This window comes from Sphaeramia orbicularis, chromosome 19, assembly GCF_902148855.1.
Source record: "Sphaeramia orbicularis chromosome 19, fSphaOr1.1, whole genome shotgun sequence".
NCBI classification, from domain to species: domain Eukaryota; kingdom Metazoa; phylum Chordata; class Actinopteri; order Kurtiformes; family Apogonidae; genus Sphaeramia; species Sphaeramia orbicularis.
In genome coordinates this window covers 52,678,992-52,705,950 of record NC_043975.1, presented here as the reverse complement: position 1 = coordinate 52,705,950, position 26,959 = coordinate 52,678,992, and the positions used below count along the sequence as shown (strand labels likewise).

The window sequence follows — 26,959 nt, the reverse complement described above, 5'->3', positions numbered from 1 at the left end:
CGGTGCAGACGGCCTTTCATCTGCCTTCCAGTGTTAGTCTGCTGAACACAGCTGATAGATCCTGTCATTTTCTCCCCCACGCTTGAATATACTGCAGTCGAAATCTCACGGTATCTCCATGACTTCTCGCAAGCAGGTCACCTGTGCCCATCCAGCTCGGTACTCGGCATTTAGTGACGTGGTCACATGATGAGGCACACCCAATTACATTTCCATATTATCCCCCCCAGTGGTTCAATCATGCAGATGTAGAGGGGAGTCTGAAGAAGCACACTGCAGGACACTGTGTGTGTGTGTGTGTGTGTTGTTACATGTGTGTGTGTACAGGTCTGTGTGTGTTACATGTGTGTTACATGTGTGGTACAGGTCTGTGTCTGTTACAGATATATGTGTGTTACGTGTGTCTGTTACATGTCTGTGTCTGTTACAAATATGTGTGTTACGTGTGTGTGTGTTACGTGTGTCTGTTACATGTCTGTCTGTTACAAATATATGTGGTTACGTGTGTGTTACATGTGTGTGTGTGTGTGTTACATGTGTGTGTCTGTTACAGGTCTGTGTGTGTTACATGTGTGTTACAGGTCTGTGTGTGTTACAGGTCTGGTGTCTGTTACAGATATATGTGTGTTACGTGTTGTCTGTTACATGTCTGTGTCTGTTACAAATATATGTGTTCGTGTGACATGTGTGTGTGTGTTACATGTGTGTGTGTTACAGGTCTGTGTGTGTTACGTGTGTGTGTTACAGGTCTGTGTGTGTTACATGTGTCTGTTAAATGTGAGTGTGTTACAGGTCTGTGTGTTACGTGTGTGTGTTACGTGTGTCTGTTACAGGTCTGTGGTGTTACATGTGTGTGTCACAGGTCTGTGTGTTCATGTCTGTGTCTGTTACAGGATATGTGTGTTACACGTGTGTGTTACATGTGTGTGTCTGTTACGGTCTGTGTGTGTTACATGTGTGTGTTACAGGTCTGTGTGTGTTACATGTGTGTGTGTCACAGGTCTGTGTGTGTTACATGTCTGTGTCTGTTACAGGTATAGTGTGTTACGTGTGCGTGTTACAGGTGTGGTCTGTTACAGGTGTTGTCTGTTACAGGTCTGTGTGTGTTACATGTGTGTTACAGGTCTGTGTGTGTTACATGTGTGTCTGTTAAATGTGGTCTGTTGCAGGTCTGTGTGGGTTACATTTCTGTGTGTGTTATGTGTGTGGTCTGTTAAATGTGTGTCTGTTACAGGTCTGTCTGTGTTACGTGTGTGTGTTACATGTGTGTGTCTTTTAAATGTGTGTCTGTGACGTGTGTGTGTGTTATATGTCTGTGTGTGTTACAGGTCTGTGTCTGTGATGTGTGTCTGTTCCATGCCTGTGTGTTACTTGTCTGTGTCAGTTGCATGTCTGTGTCTGTTGCGTGTCTGTGCATGTCTGTGTCTGTTGCGTGTCTGTTGTGTGTCTGTTACATGTCTCTGTCTGTTGCGTGTCTGTGCATGTCTGTGTCTGTTGTGTGTCTGTTACATGTCTCTGTCTGTTGCGTGTCTGTGCATGTCTGTGTCTGTTGTGTGTCTGTTACATGTCTGTGTCTGTTGCGTGTTTGTTGTGTGTCTGTGCATGCCTGTGTCTGTTTCGTGTCTGTTGTGTGTCTGTGCATGTCTGTGTCTGTTTCGTGTCTGTTGTGTGTCTGTGCATGTCTGTTGTGTGTCTGTTATTTGTCTGTTGTGTGTCTGTACCTGTCTGTGTCTTTTGCATGTCTGTTGCGTGTCTGTTGTGTGTCTGTTGCATGTCTTTTGCGTGTCTGTTGTGTGTCTGTGTTTGTTGTTTGTCTGTTGCGTGTCTGTTGTGTGTCTGTTGCATGTCTGTTGTGTGTCTGTGTCTGTTGCGTGTCTGTGCATGTCTGTGTCTGTTGTGTGTCTGTGTCTGTTGTGCGTCTGTTGCGTGTCTGTGCTCTTACTCAGGTCACCAAACAGCTCCACTCCCAGGGCTGCAAAAATGAAGAACAGAAGCATGAAGAGCAGACCCAGATTCCCCACCTGAAAAAAAGACGAGGCAGAGATCAGAGGAGATGAATCCAAATAAACCAATACAAGCCCAACACTGTTCACTCCAGGGTGAGAGATGAACCTTTTCAGAAATGGGAATCTTAAAAACCCAGTATTTTTGGTGCTTGTGAACGCAGCTGGAACCATCTATACTTCTGTTACTGTCAACCTGTTCAAGCTGTGGACAGTAAACAGATGAAAGGTGCATCATACTGGAAGTGCACTCATAAAAATGTAAAATACAATCATAGCATTACAAGAATAAAGTTTGAATATTTCAAATAAAAGACATCATAGTACGAGAAGTATAAAAAAAAAATTGTTCTATTATTGAATGAATGAAGGTGGAATATTTAGGAAAAAATTAAGATTACAAGAATTGAGTTGAATATGTTATATGTTGAGGGAACAGCCTATCTAAGTGGTATTTGGAAATGAAAAAAACAAAACAGTATGATTAATTAGATCAATAATTAATTAGATTAAATAAAATTAATAGAAAATTAATTAAATAGATTAATTAGATATAATAGGTAATAGAATTCAGCAGCAGAGCCAACAGATAAAAGGTAATTGAGTAAAAATATAAAAAAAATATAACGATTATACAACAGGTAACAGTTCAGGTATGAGGAAGATGCAAAGTGTGTTTAGTGAATCTAAAAGCAGCTGTGAACCTCAGATCAGACCCATTTGTTGAATCAATCATATTCTACATTTACCTCAACAGTTCATTTTGTCCTGGTAGTCAGTTCAGACTGGCACACAAACCTAACAAACCTAACCCTAACAAACCTAACAAACCTAACCCTAACAAACCTAACAAACCTAACCCTAACAAACCCTAACCCTCACCCTAAACCTGAACCATGAAGTCATGGCAGCTGCTGCTGTGTATGCTTAGGTAGGTTCTGTAGTTAACAAATACAGAAGCACTGAAAAATACCCAAACCCATCCTTTATCCTGTGCGTTCCATGAAAGCTGTTCTTCCTGGTTTAATCTGATTAAAGGGTCTAAGGACGGGGGATGCCCTGGACACTACTCATTTCTTGCTGTTCATTTGACTGTTGTTTACTCTAACTGACTCTGTAAAGCCCTTTGAGATAACCTTGTTGTGATATTGGGCTATACAAATAAAGTTGAATTGAATTGAATTGAATTGAATTAAAGGTTTGATCCTATTTCAGATGTCCATGTAAACACCTTATTCCAGTTGAAAAAGAAAAGTTAGGGTTAAATTTAAACCTGATTAAAGCTACTGGTTTAATCCACTTTTAATTCCGATCTAAATTATTCCTCGGACATGTAAACCCTTTATTCCGTTTGGACTTTATAAATAAAAACTACTTAATCTACTAATAAAAACTAATGCAAAGCTAAAACGCTAAAGCAAAGCTAATTTAGCGCATGCATCCCTTCAACAAAAAGATTTTCCAACTTCCGTCAACACAACAGTCCACAGATTGTATGAGTGCAGTAAGTCGCAGATCTGAAGAAATAATTAGAGAGAATTGGGTTTCACAACATCACTGACAAAAGACGACAAATCACCTTTAAAAAACTAAATATGTGTGACCATGGAAATGCAGTGACTATGCTAAGCTAAGCTAACAGAAGGGCTGAGCTAAGCTAACAGAAGGCTAAGCTAAGCTAACAGAAGGGCTGAGCTAAGCTAACAGAAGGGCTAAACTCAGCTAACAGAAGGGCTAAGATAAGCCAACAGAAGGGCTAAGCTAAGCTAACAGAAGGGCTAAGATAAGCCAACAGAAGGGCTAAGCTAAGCTAACAGAAGGGCTGAGCTAAGCTAACAGAAGGGCTAAGATAAGCCAACAGAAGGGCTAAGCTAAGCTAACAGAAGGGCTGAGCTAAGCTAACAGAGGGGCTAAGCTAAGCTAACAGAAGGGCTAAGCTAAGCTAACAGAAGGGCTGCCAGAACCCTTCTGCTCACTGATCTACCTCATTCATACCTCATGTAAACCTTTACTCAGGTTGAACATTTCCATGGAAACAGAAGAGAAAATACTTTAGTTTCAAATTAATTGCTTCTGGAAAAATAAATGGGATTTAAAAAACACCATGTAACCGTGCCCATCATGTATTTAAATCACTGGTTTCAATCCTCATGATAATGAGTTCCAAACACACACCAAACTTTTCCTATTCACTCCTTTCATAGAACCTGCACCAGCAGCACCATTAAGGTCAGGGATATTACAGAACATATGCACATACTAAGGCTGAAATGAAAAAGAATAGCTCCCAGGTTCCATTTTTAACATTTGGCTCAACCTCGTGTTGTAGTGGAGATCACATCAACAGCCCAAGTCCTGAAGCTCTGAGGGAGAGTACGTTCACATGTCATGACACAAAAAGGGCATTTTTGGGTAATTATGGCAAAGGTTTTCAGTCACTACTGACAGTTTGATTTCAGGGGTAATATGGCTTCCTTTTGGAAGAAAGCTGGCAAAAATAAATAAATAATAAAAAAAATGCACCTAAAAATGTTCAAGACTTTTTCAAAAAGAAATGATGTGGAGCCAGAAATCGTATATGTCATCAGCTGATGTTGACATAAAATCTGTTGAATATTAACGTGTTCATAATCAAGTAAGGGTTGTTAAATAAGTGAGTGTACACATTTGACCAGACAAAACCCAGCATCTAAAGATTTCAGGGAAATTCAGCATAACTGATAAATGAGATTTGCCTGTCAACATGTGGGAACATGCAAAAGCTAGTGGGGGTTTCCGTTACTGTTTTCACAAAATAAAAGGGATATTTCTGCTATTTGGTCAAAGTAGGTGTTTCCATTGAAGAGTGTTTGGCTTCTGATGTGTAATTCTAGTGAAGTCCCGTCTCATGACATGTTGTAATTCTCATAAAATACTGTATAGTTCTCGGAAGACGCTCGTTTAAGGAAGTTTCATTCAAAACCTCCACAGTGCTGGCGCTGCAGTGTTGGCTGCATCTACTGCGATCTATAGCAGAGACTGTCTTAAACAAAAGAGGAAGGGAACATATAATCGTCCCAAAGCAAAGTCCTTATTATGGCAGTGGCCACGCAGAGGGGATTTCTGGGAGAGAAATCGTACATCCGAAGTTCACCAACAAGTTCTGGATCCAGAATTCCCAAATGACCCGGGCAACGTTTCCCGAACTGTGTGATGCTACTGAACCTCTGGTGGCTCCAATTCAATTCAATTCAATTCAACTTTATTTGTATAGCCCAATATCACAACAAGGTTATCTCAAAGGGCTTTACAGAGTCAGCTCCAGACCTGTCATGTCCTCAGGAGGCAGTTCCTGCACTAAAGGGAGAGGCTGATGCCTGTACAAACTACAGCCCGGCCGACATGCCGATACTGGGGCTAAAAAAAGAAGATATCCATTATATCAGCCGATATCCAATATTGGCCAATAACCGATATATTGACTGATATATGAAATAAGAACACTGATCTACAAAGAATATAATAATCTGATATTAGATAATTGTGGACATGTGGATTAACAGCTGCATAATCTGTGTTTATTACACACAGATAACTGACACAACTTTAAACCTGTGTTTAACAGTCTGGTATCAGACTAGTCTGAGCTGTGGAACCACAGGTTAACTTTAAACCTGTGTTTAACATCTGGTATCAGACTAGTCTGAGCTGTGGAACCACAGGTTAAATTTAAACCTGTGTTTAACAGTCTGGTATCAGACTAGTCTGACTGTGGAACCACAGGTTAACTTTAAACCCTGTTTAACGGTCTGATATCAGACTAGTCTGAGCTGTGGAACCACAGGTTACTTTAAACCTGTGTTTAACAGTCTGGTATCAGACTAGTCTGAGCTGTGGAACCACAGGTTAACTTTAAACCTGTGTTTAACGGTCTGGTATCAGACTAGTCTGACTGTGGAACCACAGGTTAACTTTAAACCTGTGTTTAACGGTCTGATATCAGACTAGTCTGAGCTGTGGAACCACAGGTTAACTTTAAACCCGTGTTTAACGTCTGGTATCAGACTAGTCTGAGCTGTGGAACCACAGGTTAACTTTAAACCTGTGTTTAACGGTCTGGTATCAGACTAGTCTGAGCTGTGGAACCACAGGTTAACTTTAAACCTGTGTTTAACGTCTGGTATCAGACTAGTCTGAGCTGTGGAACCACAGGTTAACTTTAAACCTGTGTTTAACAGTCTGGTATCAGACTAGTCTGACTGTGGAACCACAGGTTAACTTTAAACCTGTGTTTACAGTCTGGTATCAACTAGTCTGAGCTGTGGAACCACAGGTTAACTTTAAACCTGTGTTTAACGGTCTGGTATCAGACTAGTCTGAGCTGTGGAACCACAGGTTAACTTTAAACCTGTGTTTAACGGTCTGGTATCAGACTAGTCTGAGCTGTGGAACCACAGGTTAACTTTAAACCTGTGTTTAACGGTCTGGTATCAGACTAGTCTGAGCTGTGGAACCACAGGTTAACTTTAAACCGTGTTTAACGTCTGGTATCAGACTAGTCTGAGCTGTGGAACCACAGGTTAACTTTAAACCTGTGTTTAACGATCTGGTATCAGACTAGTCTGAGCTGTGGAACCACAGGTTAACTTTAAACCTGTGTTTAACGTCTGGTATCAGACTAGTCTGAGCTGTGGAACCACAGGTTAACTTTAAACCTGTGTTTAACAGTCTGGTATCAGACTAGTCTGAGCTGTGGAACCACAGGTTAACTTTAAACCTGTGTTTACAGTCTGGTATCAGACTAGTCTGAGCTGTGGAACCACAGGTTAACTTTAAACCTGTGTTTAACGTCTGGTATCAGACTAGTCTGAGCTGTGGAACCACAGGTTAACTTTAAACCTGTGTTTAACGTCTGGTATCAGACTAGTCTGAGCTGTGGAACCACAGGTTAACTTTAAACCTGGTTTAACAGTCTGGTATCAGACTAGTCTGACTGTGGAACCACAGGTTAACTTTAAACCTGTGTTTAACAGTCTGGTATCAGACTAGTCTGAGCTGTGGAACCACAGGTTAACTTTAAACCTGTGTTTAACAGTCTGGTATCAGACTAGTCTGAGCTGTGGAACCACAGGTTAACTTTAAACCTGTGTTTAACGGTCTGGTATCAGACTAGTCTGACTGTGGAACCCAGGTTAACTTTAAACCTGTGTTTAACGATCTGGTATCAGACTAGTCGAGCTGTGGAACCACAGGTTAACTTTAAACCTGTGTTTAACGTCTGGTATCAGACTAGTCTGAGCTGTGGAACCACAGGTTAACTTTAAACCCGTGTTTAACGTCTGGTATCAGACTAGTCTGAGCTGTGGAACCACAGGTTAACTTTAAACCTGTGTTTAACCATCTGGTATCAGACTAGTCTGAGCTGTGGAACCACAGGTTAACTTTAAACCTGTTTAACATCTGTATCAGACTAGTCTGAGCTGTGGAACCACAGGTTAACTTTAAACCGTGTTTAACCGTCTGTATCAGACTAGTCTGAGCTGTGGAACCACAGGTTAACTTTAAACCCTGTTTTAACGGTCTGGTATCAGACTAGTCTGAGCTGTGGAACCACAGGTTAACTTTAAACCGTGTTTAACAGTCTGGTATCAGACTAGTCTGAGCTGTGGAACCACAGGTTAACTTTAAACCCGTGTTTAACGTCTGGTATCAGACTAGTCTGAGCTGTGGAACCACAGGTTAACTTTAAACCGTGTTTAACGTCTGGTATCAGACTAGTCTGAGCTGTGGAACCACAGGTTAACTTTAAACCCGTGTTTAACGGTCTGGTATCAGACTAGTCTGAGCTGGGTGGAACCACAGGTTAACTTTAAACCCGTGTTTAACGTCTGGTATCAGACTAGTCTGAGCTGTGGAACCACAGGTTAACTTTAAACCCGTGTTTAACGGTCTGGTATCAGACTATCTGAGCTGTGGAACCACAGGTTAACTTTAAACCGTGTTTAACGGTCTGGTATCAGACTAGTCTGAGCTGTGGAACCACAGGTTAACTTTAAACCCGTGTTTAACGGTCTGGTATCAGACTAGTCTGAGCTGTTGGAAACCACAGGTTAACTTTAAACCCGTTTTACGGTCTGGTATCAGACTAGTCTGAGCTGTGGAACCACAGGTTAACTTTAAACCCGTGTTTAACGGTCTGGTATCAGACTATTCTGAGCTGTGGACCACAGGTTAACTTTAAACCCGTGTTTAACGGTCTGGTATCAGGACTAGTCTGAGCTGTGGAACCCACAGGTAACTTTAAACCCGTGTTTAACGGTCTGGTATCAGACTAGTCTGAGCTGTGGGGACCAACAGGTTAACTTTAAACCGTGTTTAACCGGTCTGTATCAGACTAGTCTGAGCTGTGGAACACAGGTAACTTTAACACCCGTGTTTAACGGTATGGTATCAGACTAGTCTGAGCTGTGGAACCACAGGTTAACTTTAAACCCGTGTTTACCGTCTGGTATCAGACTAGATTCTGAGCTGTGGAACCACAGGTTAACTTTAAACCCCGTGTTTAACGGTCTGGTATCAGACTAGTCTGAGCTGTGGAACCACAGTTAACTTTAAACCTGTTAACAGTCTGTATCAGACTAGTCTGAGCTGTGGAACCACAGGTTAACTTTAAACCCGTGTTTTAACGGTCTTGTATCAGACTAGTCTGAGCTGTGGAACCACAGGTAACTTTAAACCCGTGTTTAACGGTCTGTATCAGACTATCTGAGCTTGTGGAACCACAGGTTAACTTTAAACCCGTGTTTAACGGTCTGGTATCAGACTAGTCTGAGCTGTGGAACCACAGGTTAACTTTAAACCCGTGTTTAACGGTCTGGTATCAGACTAGTCTGAGCTGTGGAACCACAGGTTAACTTTAAACCCTGTTTAACGGTCTTGTATCAGACTAGTCTGAGCTGTGGAACCACAGGTTAACTTTAAACCCGTGTTTAACGGTCTGGTATCAGACTAGTCTGAGCTGTGGAACCACAGGTTAACTTTAAAACCCGTGTTTAACGTCTGGTATCAGACTAGTCTGAGCTGTGGAACCACAGGTTAACTTTAAACCCGTGTTTAACGGTCTGGTATCAGACTAGTCTGAGCTGTGGAACACAGGTTAACTTTAAACCGTGTTTCAGTCTGGATCAGACTAGTCTGAGCTGTGGAACCACAGGTTAACTTTAAACCCGTGTTTAACGGTCTGGTATCAGACTAGTCTGGCTGTGGAACCACAGGTTAACTTTAAACCGTGTTTAACGTCTGGTATCAGACTAGTCTGAGCTGTGGAACCACAGGTTAACTTTAAACCCGTGTTAACGGTCTGGTATCAGACTAGTCGAGCTGTGGAACCACAGGTTAACTTAAACCCTGTTTTTAACGGTCTGGTATCAGACTAGTCTGAGCTGGAACCACAGGTTAACTTTAACCCGTGTTAACGTCTGGTATCAGACTAGTCTGAGCTGTGGAACCACAGGTTAACTTTAAACCCGTGTTTAACCGTCTGTATCAGACTAGTCTGAGCTGTGGAACCACAGGTTACTTTAAACCCGTGTTTAACGTCTGGTATCAGACTAGTCTGACTGTGGAACCACAGGTTAACTTAAACCCTGTTTAACGGTCTGGTATCAGACTAGTCTGACTGTGGAACCACAGGTTAACTTTAAACCGTGTTTACGGTCTGATATCAGACTAGTCTGAGCTGTGGAACCACAGGTTAACTTTAAACCTGTGTTAACGGTCTGGTATCAGACTAGTCTGAGCTGTGGAACCACAGGTTAACTTTAAACCTGTTTAACGGTCTGGTATCAGACTAGTCTGAGCTGTGGAAACCACAGTTAACTTTAAAACCTGTGTTTAACCGTCTGTATCAGACTAGTCTGAGCTGTGACCACAGGTTAACTTTAAACCTGTTTAACGTCTGATATCAGACTAGTCTGAGCTGTGGAACCCACAGGTTAACTTTAAACCTGTGTTTAACAGTCTGATATCAGACTAGTCTGAGCTGTGGAACCACAGGTTAACTTTAAACCTGTGTTTAACGTCTGGTATCAGACTAGTCTGAGCTTAGGGTTTAAGATTGGTAGTTTTTTCTGCTGGCAGAGCAGAGTTTTGACCAAGATGTGAGTCTATATTTTATAAGTAGTGACATAAAATATTTGGTAAATCCTTCTTTTAAATGTCAGCCACACCTCCCTGTATGAGTTCAACTACAAAGCAAACTATGCAATCACAAAAATAATTAGAGTAAAAATATGACTGAGCACACAATTCTGTTTTCAGTCATAAATGTGGACCATGTCTGCCTCACCAGAACTACAACTGCACATGTGACTAAGGACTAAACTGAGCATGTGCAGAGGGAATTAGGTCAGTCCTAAGTTGTTCCTGATTGGAGCAACTGCAAGAGTTACAACTGACCTGTGTTCCAACTATCCCCGGTCTCCCCTACACTATTAACACCCAGGCCTGTCTGCAGAATGAAACTGTGAGGGACAGGAAGTGCATGGAGTGTGTGTGTGTGTGTGTAGGTGTGTGTGTGTGTGCGTGTGTGTCTGTGTGCATGTGCGTGGTGTGTGAGGTGTGTGTGTGATCTGAGCAGAAGTGACAGGCTTTACTGTTCCTCTGACTCTCTCACACACACACACACACCACACACAAACACACACACAAACACACAAACACCACACACACACCACACACAGGAGCAGCGAGCGACAGAATCTCTGGAGCAAAAAAGTTCAGAAATCGGTTCCATATTGGCTGATGCTGATTAATTGGTGATAAGCTCTAATCGGCCTGATTAATCTTCTGGCCGGTTAATCGTTTTGCGCTCTAATCCAAACTAGCCTCCTGTTGTGAGTACAGGGTAGTAGGTGAGTTTACCACCATACACACGTGTGAAAATGTGCTTCCATTACACTTTTGCATTCTACTTCTGTATTCAAACATCTCAAAAACCAACTCATGACAAGGTTAAAACTTTTTTGTGATCTTTGACGGTTTTTGCGACATTTCGGTGTTTCTATGACCAGTTTTTTATTGTGTAATTTACATTTTGTGCATTTCTGAGGGTAATGAAAACCCAGCTCCTGATTCCAGCCTCCATTAACACATGGCCTGAACACTGTTGACAAACTGTGCAATGATCTGGAGTAACACTCTATGTCTGTCAGTTTGAGTGAGGAACGAAGAGTCAGTTAGAAACACCAGTGGATCTGTACCCACTCCATCCAAACACTGGAGAAGCACCAAACCAACTGTGTCTCAAATCCACCCACTGTAACTCAAAACTAAACCTACACACATCCACGTCCTACTCCTTCAGGACTTAGCTTCTGCAAAGAACCAGGAGGAAAACCTCATGGGAAATGACAACACCATGAGATGGATGAATATGAGCAAAACATCTCAGCTGTAATATACCAGGACATTCTGGTTAGGGACGTGAAAGATCTAAAATATGGAGTAGAAGGCTAGAAGGACAATTCAGAGTGTTGGGTTTGAACGGAATACCTGAGGCAGGGCTTGCATAACGGTGTCCAGCAAAGCTCGCATTTCCAACGGCCATCTTCAACAGCTTCAGCACTGAGGAGACACACACAGGTAAGAGGTCGCCAACACAACATGACAAAACACAACATCTAACACAACATGACAAAACATGACAAAACACAACATGACAAAACTAGGGCTGGGCAACTTAACGCATTATTACCGCGTTAACGCATTCATTACATAACGCCAACAATTTTTTTTTCTCTCCCGTTAATGCGGTTTTATTCTAACTCCTATTCTTCTGCTTGTGTGCGTGTAGCGATTAGCTGCAGATAGACAACAGGTTTAACAAGAAAAGACAGACGCCCAAAACTGTGTCCAAATCTGTTCCTGTAGACTCACTGTAAAACTGACACATACAACTAAATCTGTCTGAGTTCTGTTCACTGCCTTAGTACATTTACATGGCATTATATATTTAAATGAATGGGAAAAAGATCACTAGCTCGATGCTAACTTGAATGGGAAAATCCATAGACACGCTAATGATAGCATTTACAGATTAATTTAAGATTTCCAACGTCTTTTTATCCAACAACAAAGGTTACACATCAGAGATATTTGATACTATTCATTCTGACAACAACTGAACAGAAAATACTCACAGACAAACGTTTTTGGGGCCATACAAACAGAGTGAAAGAAAGGTGTCTGTTAGTTCCTTCTTATGTCTGAACTGACTACAGGAACACCGCAAGGACAAAACATACGTTAGTGACACTTATTCCCACCACTAGAGGGCCCCCTTTGTTTACTTTGAACAACTGAACATCACATATTATTGGGCTTATAGTATTAGTACTGATTAGTGGGACTAAGACTCCTGTCAATCACTCACAAGTGTAAATAAACATGTGTGGACATAAACATGTGTAACAGTAGCGGTCTGTTCCATGGACATTTTCATTTAAATGTCTTCGATGGTGGGGGGAGAAGGACACAGGTGTTTGGAAAGCACTGACATGTGCAATTATTTTTATCAGTGGAGTACTGCAGTCTGAAATATCACTGAAAGGAAATACACACTGTTGATGCTGGCAACCCCCCCCCCGTATAAACTATGCGATTAATCGTGATAAGCGCAGAAATCCACGTGATTAATGCGATTAAAATTTTAATCGCTGCCCAGCACTAGACAAAACACAACATGATAACACACCAACCTCAGAGACATTGTCGTCTACCATCACGTCCAAACTCTGTCAATTGAAAGAACAGTACAACTGGGCTTGAAGCATTTTGAGTATGAATCCATAATAAAACACCTTTACAAAGTGTATGTAGTTTCTCATCATAAATTCAACCTGTTTTTTCATGTTCTTTAAGGTCAGTTTGTCTTTCTTCTCATACCTAATTGAGATTCTCCAAAGGTACTTCTAAACATCGTAAAACTACTCAAAAACCGGACATGTTAAGTGTACAAGGAAGGTCACACTAATATGACCACTTTGGTTTATAGAAGCTGTTGTTTTCCACTCAAACTTTGGTTTTTACTGCTGTACATGCTTTACTGTAGTATGTCTTTAATCCTTTTTGTTCAGACAATTTGACATTGTTGGCAGTCACAGTCTGAGTTTTCATTCAACACATGCCGGATTTTTCTAATGGTTTGTGCTGCTTCTTGTCATGGGGTCAGAGGTCACACTAAATACTGACTTTAACCTTCAGAACCCATTTAGTTTTGTTTTTTCTGTGTCTATTAAGGCTGTTCTCATTTCCTGTATTTTCTTGTTGTATCTGAAGAAAAGAGACTTAGAATATAAATATGTATGTTCATTTCAACGCTGCAAAAACAAGAAATCATATATATATATATAAATATATAAATATATATATATATATATATATATATATATATATATACACACACACAGGGTGTCCCATAAGTCTCCATACATAGGAAAAATAAATGTTTGTTGACATAAACCATTTTTATTTCTATAATATGCTCTATATTACTGCCATTTTGTCAGGAACACATTTCAATGCATGTGCTCCACTGCTGAAGAACTATAAAGAAAAAATATAAAGAAATATATGTTAGAACCATATATGTATAGAATGTATTATGTCTCCTATGTATGGAGACTTATGGGACACCCTGTTTATTTATTTATTTATTTATTTATACTAGGGATGCCAATTATCGAATAATCCATTAATCATTAGTTGGTTGCCCTTATTGATTGATTAACAATTAATTGACAAGCGGCAATTTTCCTGAGAATGTGAATTTCTCTTTCGATAGGGTCTATAAGAATAAAAGCTAAACATTGTTTCTATACTTCATGATAAAAGCGTGTCATATTCCTGAATGGTGGATTTATTGAACCATTGGATCCAGTCAGTGTTTCCTGTGGAAATCCTCTGTTGGTGTGGCAGTCTGTAATGGGGGGGTGCACACGTGTGCATTTTGTTGGTGGTGGGGGGGGGGGGGGGGGGGGGGTACACACGTGTTCATTTCGTAGGTGGGGGGGTGGATGGGGGGGTGCACATGTGAGCGTCTTGTCGGTGGGGGGGTGACTCGGCTGAACGTGCACCGGGGGATGCGTGCGTGCTGGTTGGTAACCACGCATGTGCGTCCTCCTTCTAATCCTATGGGGGTTCGGGGCGGTGCAGTCCGTGCCCCCGCAGAAGTGAAACTTTTCGCTCATTCATCTTTTCTCTACCTCCTGAAACTTTAATTTGCCCCCTCCCACTTTTTCCCGTGGCCACCGGGGTGACTGCAGGACATAACAGCTGACCAGGAGCCTGGAGGATGTTTGAATTTCTGTCTCACTGACCAGATCGTCCAGATGAGCGTGGACTACACCACCCTCCAGGAAAACGCTCTGATCCCATACCGACCGCACATTTGTGTGTGTGTGTTTATTCGGGGGTGCACCGCTGCCACAAACAGACGTCGCTCTGTGTTTGCTCCTCCATGTCCATACAGACATTCTAACTCATCAACACTATGATCTGGTTTGATGACCGCCTATCCCAGCCGCGGCGTCACAGCGTGGACAAACCGACAGCCTTCAGACAGGTGTGGACGGGCAGACAAGGACAATTAACCCACAATTAACAATTTAATCAACCAAATTCTTATGGACAATTAATCGTTAGTCGATTAATTGTTTACATTCCTAATATATACACATATGGATCCAACTGGTCATAAGGCAGGTTTGATGATGTAACAGACAAACTGGAAATAGTTGACGAAAAGACAAGTGTCCTGCCTGAGCTCAGGGATTTTGTTTTACTGCTACTGAGTTGAAACTGACTGAATTTGCTGCTGCACTTTGTACACACATGCATTAGACTGGACCTGCAACAGAAACACATGCTGGATGTACAGTCTTCCATTTATCTGCATTCTTCTAGTTTGTGAAATAGTTCGTCCTGTGGGGGGGCATGGGGGTGACGGTGGGCTACACCCTGTCCATGTTCCCAGTTCAGTGCAGTTTCTATTGTTTATACTAGTCCCTCGGTTCGTTGGTTTTCTCCCATTGGAAAGAAAATCACTCCTTTGGAATCAGACTTGAACTGAGATGTAAAGGATGTAAATAATCAAACTGTGAATGAAAGAAATAAAAAAATGAGCATTTGGAAAAATGCTCATGCCTTGAAGTTCATTAGTCTAGCATGTGTACTACGTATGCTAGCGAGAGCTAAACAGAAAACCACCTTCACAAGCCAAGTTTAGACCCACATGCTGTTCAGTGATTTGGTCTGGATACTATGTGGTTGTTAAAATGGAATAATGAGAACAGTGAGTTTGAGCTTAAACCACGTCAACGACATAACCTAGAGCTGTTATTATTAGACAAACATCTGAACCCTGAGCCTGACCCTCTACAATAGTCTCAGTAAATGAGCTCTGTGTATGCAGAGGGAGAATGTTATATTCATCCATAAAAATACATTTATATAAATAAATAAATTCATAAAAATAAATTTTCAAGAAATATTTGAATTCAATTATGGTAATTATAGTGGAGTGGTTAGTCAGAGCTCCAACTCAACATTGTGTATTAGCACATTTACTATGTTTTCACTAACTGAAGCACAGTTCAGTTTGTTTGTATATTAAATGGTTATATGGTTAGTTTTATATATCAGCCTGTACCTGGAGCGTGCACCTGCTGCCATCACTCAGGTGGACTGCATCCCTCTATCATCACGTTTACGTCTTTGTGTTTGGCCTTTTGGTTTACTGGGGACAACACTCTTGCTCCTCCTCTCTGAACCAGTTTGGTTTTGTGGTGGTTCAGTCGGACCCAGTCAGACCATGGTCTTTGAATCCAGCCCCAGCGGTCTGGTCCTGATGCTGTGGCAGTGATCACTAATGACCATGATGCTTCTTCTACTCCACATACTGAAGGACGTCAGCTTTGAGTTCAGATTCTGTCGGACATATTCCCTGTTTTTCTGTTTTTCTTTTTACCTTTCTTTTTCCTCATGTTTTTATCATTTTTATTACCTGGACATGGATCAGCTGATGCAGCGGTTTAGTCTTGACCTTCTTGGTTCTAAACCCTCTCAACACCCTCTTTCACCTCCTCCTTCCAGCCTTTACTGCTGTCAGTTCATTCATCTCTTCCTCAGCTTTTCCACCATCAGTTGCTAGTTTTTAGGACTTCTTTCCATCTTCTTATAATCTATTTTCAGTGTGAAGACATTCATCATCTGTGCTCCCTCCTTTTATCTGTCCTGCTCATGTTCCTCCTTCAGCCCTTCTCTCCTTTCATTTATTATTACCTCCACCAGAAGGTATTGTGATCGCTCTACTTTGTGTGTTTGCATGTTTGTTTCTTTGTTTGTTTGTTTGTTTGTTAGCAGGATAACTCAAAAAGTTACGGACAGATTTCCATGAAATTTTCAGGAAATGTTGATTCTGTCACAAAGAAGAAATGATTCAATTTTGGTGGTGATCGGGGGTGGGGGGGTGATCTGTCTTGGTGGAGGTCTGCACTCTCCGAGTTCTGTTCTTGTAACCATTTATAATCCATCGTCTCACTTTCAGCTTCATTCACTTACTTACTGTCATAATGGACCTCCACCCCCCCCACCACCACCACCACCACCACCATTGTTCATCCCCCCACCCCCCCACCCTCATCCGTCCCCCTGCCCTCGGCTCAGTGCTGTGTTTGTCAGCTGACTGTGTTTCATGGCGCCATCTGCTCGGTTCACACCCTCCCTGGATCCTGCTGGGAGATGCCATCCAAAACATGACGGGGGGGGGGGGGGTCCCACTGGCATTTCCAAAGTACAGCAGGTGACTGAGGCTGAGTTAGCGAGTGTGTACAAGTGTGTGTGCACAGTGACAGAGAAGGGCTAAGGACGAGGGGTCGGGGAGTTCCCACCTCGTGCGATCCTCAGGACCCTCATGATGCGGATGATGGTGGGGTTGATGGGCAGCGAAGCGTTGACCTCGATCTCCTCCAGAGTGATGCCCATGATGGACAGCAGAACGATGGCCAGATCCAGCTGGTTCCACCTGAACACACACGACACAACACTGCTGATTCTTCACAATAAAACCTCGGCAGAATGACATGCATGCAAACACATCCGTGTATTTCCTCTAAGGATCAGCTTTTTAACACCAGTCCACAATTTAGTTCATTTGTCTTTGTTTTGTGTTTTCTTCTACATGTAAAAGCAGTTTTAGGTTTGGGTTTCAGTACGTCCTTAGCTGGATGTCAAATGACTTTTTTATGGTTGGGGTTAAGACGGAGCCTCAGTTGTATTTTTTTTTTTGAACACTACTTAAGTAGATGGAAGAAAAAGCAAGAAAAAAAAAACTACATTTAAAAAAAATGTGTGTGTGTGTGTAGGTATCAACTCAACCTTTCCCAAATGTGAAATCAGAGTAAAATACATAAAAATAATATGCATCCAAATCGTTTTCCCACTTATCAAACAGCTCTGAAGTGACCAGTATCTGCACCGTCTGCATAACCATGACTGAGTTCAGACGGTCATGTGATTGAATGTGTACCGTAGTTTTTGATTTGTTTGCTTTGTGTGTCTTTCATTAACATTGTTTATCAATGTTAGAATCATTTACTGAGGTTATGTTGTCAGCCACGGCTGGATGAGTTTGACTGTTAGGGAGCAAAGAGCTCCTTTTGTTTGGATGGAGACTCCGCAGAACCACCAGGCTCAGAAACAGCTTCTACCCAGACGCCATGACACTGTTCAACTCAAACCACAACTCAGCAAAACCCACTCTATTTCAGACTCCACAGAACAACCACAGAACCACCATAGAACCACCACAGAACCACCACAGAACCACCATAGAACCACCACAGAACCACCAGGCTCAGAAACAGCTTCTACCCAGAAGCCATGACATTGTTCAACTCAAACCACAACTCAGCAAAACCCACTCTATTTCAGACTCACAGAACCACCACAGAACCACCATAGAACCACCACAGAACCAGCACAGAACCACCAGGCTCAGAAACAGGTTCTACCCAGAAGCCTTGACATTGTTCAACTCAAACCACAACTCAGCAAAACCCACTCTATTTCAGACTCCACAGAACCACCACAGAACCACCATAGAACCACCACAGAACCACCATAGAACCACCACAGAACCACCACAGAACCACCAGGCTCAGAAACAGCTTCTACCCAGAAGCCATGACATTGTTCAACTCAAACCACAACTCAGCAAAACCCACTCTATTTCAGACTCCACAGAACCACCACAGAACCACCATAGAACCACCACAGAACCAGCACAGAACCACCAGGCTCAGAAACAGCTTCTACCCAGAAGCCTTGACATTGTTCAACTCAAACCACAACTCAGCAAAACCCACTCTATTTCAGACTCCACAGAACCACCACAGAACCACCATAGAACCACCACAGAACCACCATAGAACCACCACAGAACCACCACAGAACCACCAGGCTCAGAAACAGCTTCTACCCAGAAGCCATGACATTGTTCAACTCAAACCACAACTCAGCAAAACCCACTCTATTTCAGACTCCACAGAACCACCACAGAACCACCACAGAACCACCATAGAACCACCACAGAACCACCACAGAACCACTACAGAACCACTACAGAGCCACCACAGAACCACCACAGAACCACCATAGAACCACCACAGAACCACTACAGAACCACTACAGAGCCACCACATAACCACCATAGAACCACAGAACCACCATAGAACCACCACAGAACCACCACAGAACCACAGGCTCAGAAACAGCTTCTACCCAGAAGCCATGACATTGTTCAACTCAAACCACAACTCAGCAAAACCCACTCTATTCAGACTCCACAGACCAACCACAGAACCACCATAGAACCACCACAGAACCACCACAGAACCACCATAGAACCACCATAGAACCACCACAGAACCACCAGGCTCAGAAACAGCTTCTACCCAGAAGCCATGACATTGTTCAACTCAACCACAACTCAGCAAAACCACCCTCTATTTCAGACTCCACAGAACCACCACAGAACACCATAGAACCACCACAGAACCACCATAGAACCACCACAGAACCAGCACAGAACCACCAGGTCTCAGAAACAGCTTCTACCAGAAGCCATGACATTGTTCAACTCAAACCACAACTCAGCAAAACCCACTCTATTTCAGACTCCACAGAACCACCACAGAACCACTACAGAACCACCATAGAACCACCATAGAACCACCACAGAACCACCATAGAACCACTACAGAACCACCACAGAACCACCACAGAACCACTACAGAACCACTACAGAGCCACCATAGAACCACCACAGAACCACTACAGAACCACCATAGAACCACCACAGAACCACCATAGAACCACTACAAAACCACCACAGAACCACCACAGAACCACCATAGAACCACCACAGAACCACCATAGAACCACTACAGAACCACCACAGAACCACCATAGAACCACCACAGAACCACTACAGAACCACTACAGAGCCACCACAGAACCACCACAGAACCACCATAGAACCACCACAGAACCACCAGGCTCAGTAGAAGCTTCTACCCAGACGCCATGAGACTGTTCAACTTAGGGATGCACTGATCCGATACCAGTATCAGGCATTGGCTCTGATACTCAGTGTGTGTACTCATACTCATACTCGGTCTGGAAAAAGTAGTACTGGTGCATCCCAAGTTCAACTCAAACCACAAACAGCACAATTATATACGTGGGGGAGCGGCCCATCACACTAACGTAACTAACACTGGTGTGAAACCAAAGTGAAACTTTGGTCCAATGTTCAACTCCCAGGTTCTGTTCTCTGTTATACAGCATGCATGAGACAGACAGACAGACAGACAGGCAGACAGACAGACAGAAAGGCAGACAGACAGACAGGCAGACAGACAGACAGACAGGCAGAAAGGCAGACAGACAGACAGGCAGACAGAAGAGCAGAAAGGCAGACAGACAGGCAGACAGACAGGCAGACAGACAGACAGACAGACAGACAGGCAGACAGACACAGGCAGACAGACAGGCAGACAGACAGACAGAAAGGCAGACAGACAGACAGACAGAAAGGCAGACAGACAGGCAGACAGACAGACAGAAAGGCAGACAGACAGACAGGCAGACAGACAGGCAGACAGGCAGGCAGACAGACAGACAGACAGACAGGCAGACAGAAAGGCAGACAGACAGGCAGACAGACAGACAGGCAGACAGACAGACAGGCAGACAGACATGCAGACAGAGCAGGTGTCAGTGTTTTAGAACTACCGTAGTTCCTATGGGCCAAACACCATTTCGTCTTATTAATGCCTCTTTTCCTCATGGTTGTCTTTCACGGGACCTGAACTGACCCCAAACAGGACTGTGATGATTAGTGATGTGACATTCAATAATGAATTGAATCTTTTGAACGGCTCTTTGAAATGAACGATGGAAACCAGTCTTTGTAAAGAGCCATTGACTTTTTTTTTTTTTTTTTAAGGAGGGAGTGTCCGATTGCCTGTCACTAGCGTCACTGGGAGGGACTGGGCTGGAGGAGAATGTTTCAGAAGAAAAAAAAGAGTGCCACTGAGCATGTTATGATGGAAGAAGTTAAAAAAAACAACCAGTTTGAAGCATGAGGTGAGCAGACTGGAGGAGGCGGAGCTGGAAGACTGGATGAGGTGGAGCTAGAAGACTGGAGGAGGTGGAGTTAGAAGACTGGAGGAGGTGGAGCTGGAAGACTGGAGGAGGTGGAGCTGGACGACTGGTTGAAACCAAAGAAAAGTTTGATAGTGAGTGAGTGAGTGAGCACCCATGAGCAATGAGCCAAAGAAAAAGGAGGATTTGGATGAACTTTTCAGAAAGAAAGATGGACATGACACTTGTAATCTTTACAAGAAAATATATCTTTTCAAGTCTGGGTCAATGAATAATTCGCACCGCCGTTTGAAAACCTACATTATTGTTCTTGTTTTGAGGAGAATCAAAGTTCTTTCATCAGAAATGCTTTTATTTTCTTCTTCATTTTTTATTCTACAGGACTAGTCCACAGAATGGACTAGGATGTTTTTGGTCCAGTTCCATCATTTGTCTAATGTACCTCTCATGTCATGGATTTAACCACACATTTGAACTAACGATTCTTTTTTTACGGTAAGATAATATTTACTGCCGCGCCAATTAAACACCTTTAAAATGGAATGTCAATCATCACATGGAGCCTATTTAGTCATTCAAACACTGGTGTTTCAAAAGAATGCAAAAACATAAAAGACCCAGTCTGTTGAACGACTCTTTTCAGTGAACCACTTCTGATTTGAACGACTCCTGACTGACGACTCCCTTCAAAGAACCAACAGTCCCATCACTAGTAATGATGGCGGAGGGTCGTCAGTCTCTTCCTCAATGTGCGCTCCTTCATTATGTCTGTGTGGAACTGGTGTGGATTTAAAGTTCACATCGAAACAACGTCTTTCGTTCCTTTTTCTTCTCCTCAACATACTGTACTTTTTCGGTACAGCTGTGGACCGAACCCAACAGGTGTGTACCGAAACGGTTCAGTTCGGTATGTGGAGCGTTACAGGCCTTACTATACTATATATTATATATATATAATATATATATATATATATATATATATATATATATATTATATATTTATTTATTTATTTTTTATTATTTTTTTTTTTTTTTTTTTTTGTCCACTTCACTGCCGATCCTGAAAGACAATAAAGGATGTAGAATCTTGGGACACAATAACCTGAATCTCTGGGAACATCATCTGAGATGGACCACTGCTGTGACCATAAATGTCCATGAACAGGTTTTGTCTCATGGTGAGTCTTTGGTGTTTAAGAACCTTTTTTCTGTTTTCAGTGCATCCTGAAGCTTTGTACAGAAACCAGCTGTAAACATTTCACAACCTTTTAAACCTTCACTGTCCAAAGACAGCTAAAAAAAAAAAAAGAAAGATGATTTTAGTGTCAATACGACACAGAAATGATGCGGATTCTTCTGAGCATATCCTAAATATTGATGTGGAACAGTCCCATTAGGAGCTGTCCTTAGTTTCTTCCCATTAACCCTTTATCAGGCAAGTGACTATTTTTAGTCATTTCTCAATACATAATAATAAAACAGTCACAGTTCCAGTGAGGATACTGAGTCACCAATCTCAGGTCCAATGTGGTCTACAGGGTCTGTAAGGTCCACATCTGTATGAACAGTGAGTGGACCTGCTCTGTTGGGTACCATGAAGTAATGGTACTAATGTAAGTACTGATGTCCAAATGTGGACGCTGACAGGTGTCTGGATCAGCTCTTATGTTGGTCTCATGTTGTGATGTTCTAAATACAGGTTCCTTTCACCTTACATGTCTTTTTCTTGTATTTTTTGACATTTACTTCTTGTATTTTTTGTAAGGAACTAAATATGGTAACTTCATTGACCTTGATTTTCTACATAACAATAAAAAAATGTATACAAAAAAAAGTAGAAATTTGAATTTGAGAGTATTTGTGTGAGTGAACTATAAAGAGTTAACCAAATGTGCAGAGACTGAACTGACCTTTCAGCCCCGGTCAAATAAATGTGACTGAACAACCATGGGCCAAACGTACGGACCCCAAAGCACTCTGCAGTCCACAACAGTGGGTGGTCATGTGACTCTGGACCGTCAGCTTCCATTGTTTCTGTGAGTCAGCTGTGTTTCTTATTCTTTGAAACTCAGACGTACAGAGTCAGTCCAACAGTGTCAGTCATCAGACGTGTCTTGGATCTGTGTGTGTTTGTGCATGTACTTCTACAGAGGTACGAGGGTGTGTTGAGGGAATATCCACTCAGACGTGGGTCCAAACCTGAGCGGGTTATGGTCTGTCCTGGCACAGACTGTGGACCTGATGGAGCCCTCGGTGGTCAGCGCTAGTTCAGAACACAGGATGTGTTTGTTAAATGTATGAGTTCACCGTTGTATATGTTGTTCCAGTTGTGTTTGTGTGGTTTTCAGCGGGAAGCCAGGGATTTCAACGCTATGAAATCATCTAAGGCAGCATGTTTTATGAGCCTTTAACGAGGCCGTTTGTGTTCGCACAGGCCTCACTGAGAACCATCCGCTGGACTAGAACACACTCAACACTACCTCAGATTTTCCACATGACTCACAGGTTGAAGATCGGTACCTTTAATGACTGGTCGATTACAATATCACTAATGTCAGGTAAACGTTTATTAAGGATTTCTGTTTGATGCAAAAGGTCCTTAAATGATCGGGAGGGGCAAATACTCACTTGTCCTTGAAGAAGCGACGGAAGCCGAAGGCCACCAGCTTGAAGACTGACTCCAGGACAAAGATGAGGGTGAAGATGTAGTTGCAGATCTTCAGAGCCTCATCCAGCTCCTGAGGAAGTCCAGCAGAGACATGACCAAAGGGTAAATATGAAGACATTGGACCAAAGCCTTAACTTAACAAGTCAATAAACCCACTGTTAGATTTTTGCTCTCTTACTATATTCAACTGAGTGATTTAATTTGATGAAATGTGCTGAATCACTAAAACACCTGACATGACCTCATTCTGTGACTATTTATTTACTTTTTCAAAGAGGGAAACAGTTGGTTAATTACACTCAAAAGCCTGTGATGCTGGAATGTTTTTCAGTATGAGTCTTTGAATGAAAAACCAGAGGAAGTTATATTGTAAACTGTGCCCTCGTCCTCCCCCAGAATTAGCCATTCCATTAATAGAACGCTCACATCACCCTCCTCTGCTTCCGCCTTATTCTCTATGAAAAGACCATTAGAATTAATGTGTCCATTTTAGCCTGGGGGAGAGTGTTCAGAACCCCTCTGCATGTAAAAACTGACCTTTAGCCAAGTGACACAGAGCTAAGGTGCTTATTAAGGATTTGAAAAAGTGGCCCCTGGTGGACTCTATGCTCGGTCTAATTTATGCTTTCAGTTATTACCATCAACACCAAAAACAGCGCTTCTATTCTACCTAAGTATATCCAGCAGGGCTTAGAATGACCCTCATCTCACAGAAATGATGTTCATGGAGCTACACATATATGTTCCTGTACATGTAATGTAATCTACATTCAATTACATTTTCCAGAATTATTATATGTTCTTAATAAATGTAATTTTCCAATAGTTTGAGGTGATTAAGCTCATTTTCATGTTGTCAGATTGTACATCTTGGGCATGTTTTCCTTTGCGTCCATTTTCAACACCAGTTGTACTTGTGTCTGGTGTGTAGAATCAGATGCAAATCACTGTCAGTCTTCAGATGTTGGCGAGCGTAGTCATGTAGATAAACCCTTAGTGGTAGTCGGGGTGGTTATGGTTGCAGACTTAAACAAAAGAGACCAGAGTTCTTCTCCCCTTTTGTGCTGTTTAATCTGTTTTCATTTGACCTCTTCTCCCAGTCCTTTTGTTCCGTACTTTAACTTTAACCCTTTAACCCTAATCATTTCATGTTGTTCTCCATGTTATTGACACATTAAATAGAAGATAAATGTATGCTCATTATAAACGTTATAAAACAATAATCCTTCAGATATTTGTACAATACTGGAAATTATTTGGCAAACATTGCTAACTACAGACCCATTTTGAATTTTCCATTCATATCTAAGATTCTGGAGAAAATAGTAGCTAACCAGTTCTGTGATTTCCTTCAGTCCAACAGTTTATTTGAGAACTTCCACTCAGGTTTTAGGGAACATCATAGAACAGAAACAGCTCTGGTCAAAGTTACCAATGACCTTCTCACTGCTTCAGATAAAGGTCTGGTTTCTAGACTGGTTTTATTAGACCTTAGTGTCGACCATCACATCCTTCTACGACTGGATCAACCAACTGGCATTAAAGGATCGGCATTAATGTGGTTCAAATCCGATCTAACAGATCGTTTTCACTTTGTTAACATTAATAATGAATCCTCTCAGTGCACTACAGTTAGTTATGGCGTACCTCAGGGCTCGGTTCTTGGACCACTACTGTTTATCATATACACGCTTCCTTTAGGTAACTGAATAAGAAAACATTCCATCAACTTTCATTGCTACGCTGATGATACCCAATTATATTTATCCATTAAACCTGATGAAGCCAATCAGCTAGCCAAACTACAGGAGTGCATTAAAGAGATTAAAGATCGGATGACCAACAACTGTCTGCTGTTAAACTGAAACTAAACTGAAGTCATTGTGTTTGGACCTAAAACTGTTAGGGATGCAGTGTCCAGTGAAGTAGTCACCGTGGATGGTGTTACCATGGAGACCAAAACCACTGTGAGGAATCTAGGCCTTATTTTCCGTCAGGATCTATCGTTTAACTCTCACATAAAACAGATTTTTAGAACTGCTTTCTTTCATCTGCGTAATATTACTAAAATTATACATATTAACACAGAATGATGTAGAAAAATTAGTCCATGCTTTTATTCCGTCCAGACTAGATTACTGTAACTCACTTCTGTCAGGCTGTCCCAAAACGTCTTCAGCTAATCCAACATGCTGCTGCCCGTGGACTGACTAGAACCAGTATCAGACCATATTTGTCCTGTGTTGGCTTCTCTGCACTGGCTCCTGTCAAAGCTAGGACAGACTTTAGATCCTCCTCCTCACTTCCAAAGCCCTTCATGTCCAGACACCTACTGATCTGACAGAGCTTTAGTTCCAGACAGTCCATCTACAGCACTACGCTGTCCAGATGCAGGTGCACTGGTGGTCCAGAGGTGGTCCAACAGTAGGACGGGGGCCAGAGCCTTCAGATATCAGCTCCTCTACTGTGGAAGCACCTCCTGCTGTGGTCCAGGAGGAGACACCCTCTGTCTGTTTAAGAGGAGTCTGACCAAACACTTCCTGTTCCACACTCACTCTGCTTTTCTTCACCTTCCTGTTTTATTCCTTTGTCATCCATCATTTCTCTAGTGAATAACACACTCCTTTGCCTCTTTACATTTCCCTCTGTCACCTGAACGCCTCCTCCATCTTTCCGATCAAGTGGGTCTCCAACAATAAGACACTGCTAACATAAGTGGAGGATGAATTCCACCATCGCAGCTCTAATCCCATGGGTTCTAAACATAAACCTCCAGACCAGAGCTGACTGCCAGGCCCTGGGAGGAGTTTTTATTTATTGTTTCTGTCATTTGAAGCTCACCCGTCCAGACTTTTACAGTTCTTATCTTATTTGAATATCACTTTCTGTTGACCTCAGATTTCTGCTGCTCCTTTTTAAAGAACTCAAGTGTTTTGAGAAAAGGTGTTTGTTTTTTTTAAAGAATGTATTGTTACTTGCACAGCTTGTTTACCTGATATTTAGACCCATAAAGCTGATGTTCCGAGAAAATTAAGGTGGATTTTCTCATGGAATTCATTTTTAAGGCCAAAGTAGATCCTGAAACTTTTAAGCCTAAGGACTTTAACAGACAATATTAATGTTTTTGTTTCGCAGCAGTTTTCCTCTGCAGGTCAAACTGCCTTTGGAAAATATCAAAGTTAAATTGAAAAGTAACACAGATGGGAATGAGTTATGCAGCTGACCGAGGTGGAAGTGGTTATTATACAACAGGTGGTGAAGGAAGTCGTTGCAGTTTGTCCACATTTGTTGGCTTTTATTTATACATTTATTCCCATCTGTTTACATGTATTTCATATATCACACCATGTGCATGTGCAACCACAATGTAAATATGTAAATTCTATCTATCTATCTATCTATCTATCTATCTATCTATCTATCTATCTATCTATCTATCTGAATCAAATTGACCTGCACCCCTAAAATAAGAGAATCAGTCTTTTACATTTACTCCTCTTTTTTCCAAGAGCGATTTAAAGACATGATGATTAGAGGGAAATGAATGTCATTATAAAGGTTCAGGAAAAATGCTTCCCCTGGT

The 26,959-nt window shown here is 42.0% G+C and overlaps 1 protein-coding gene across 1 annotated transcript in view; it reads right to left on the bottom strand.

Moving 5' to 3' along the window:
• The window catches only part of LOC115439495 (voltage-dependent T-type calcium channel subunit alpha-1G-like), a 127,251-nt gene that overhangs the window by 14,318 nt on the left and 85,974 nt on the right, over window positions 1-26,959 (bottom strand). The window contains 5 exon segments of the mRNA XM_030163309.1: window positions 1,943-2,021; window positions 11,535-11,576; window positions 11,578-11,606; window positions 16,931-17,064; window positions 23,337-23,446. Coding sequence (XP_030019169.1) covers window positions 1,943-2,021; window positions 11,535-11,576; window positions 11,578-11,606; window positions 16,931-17,064; window positions 23,337-23,446 — 394 coding nt within the window.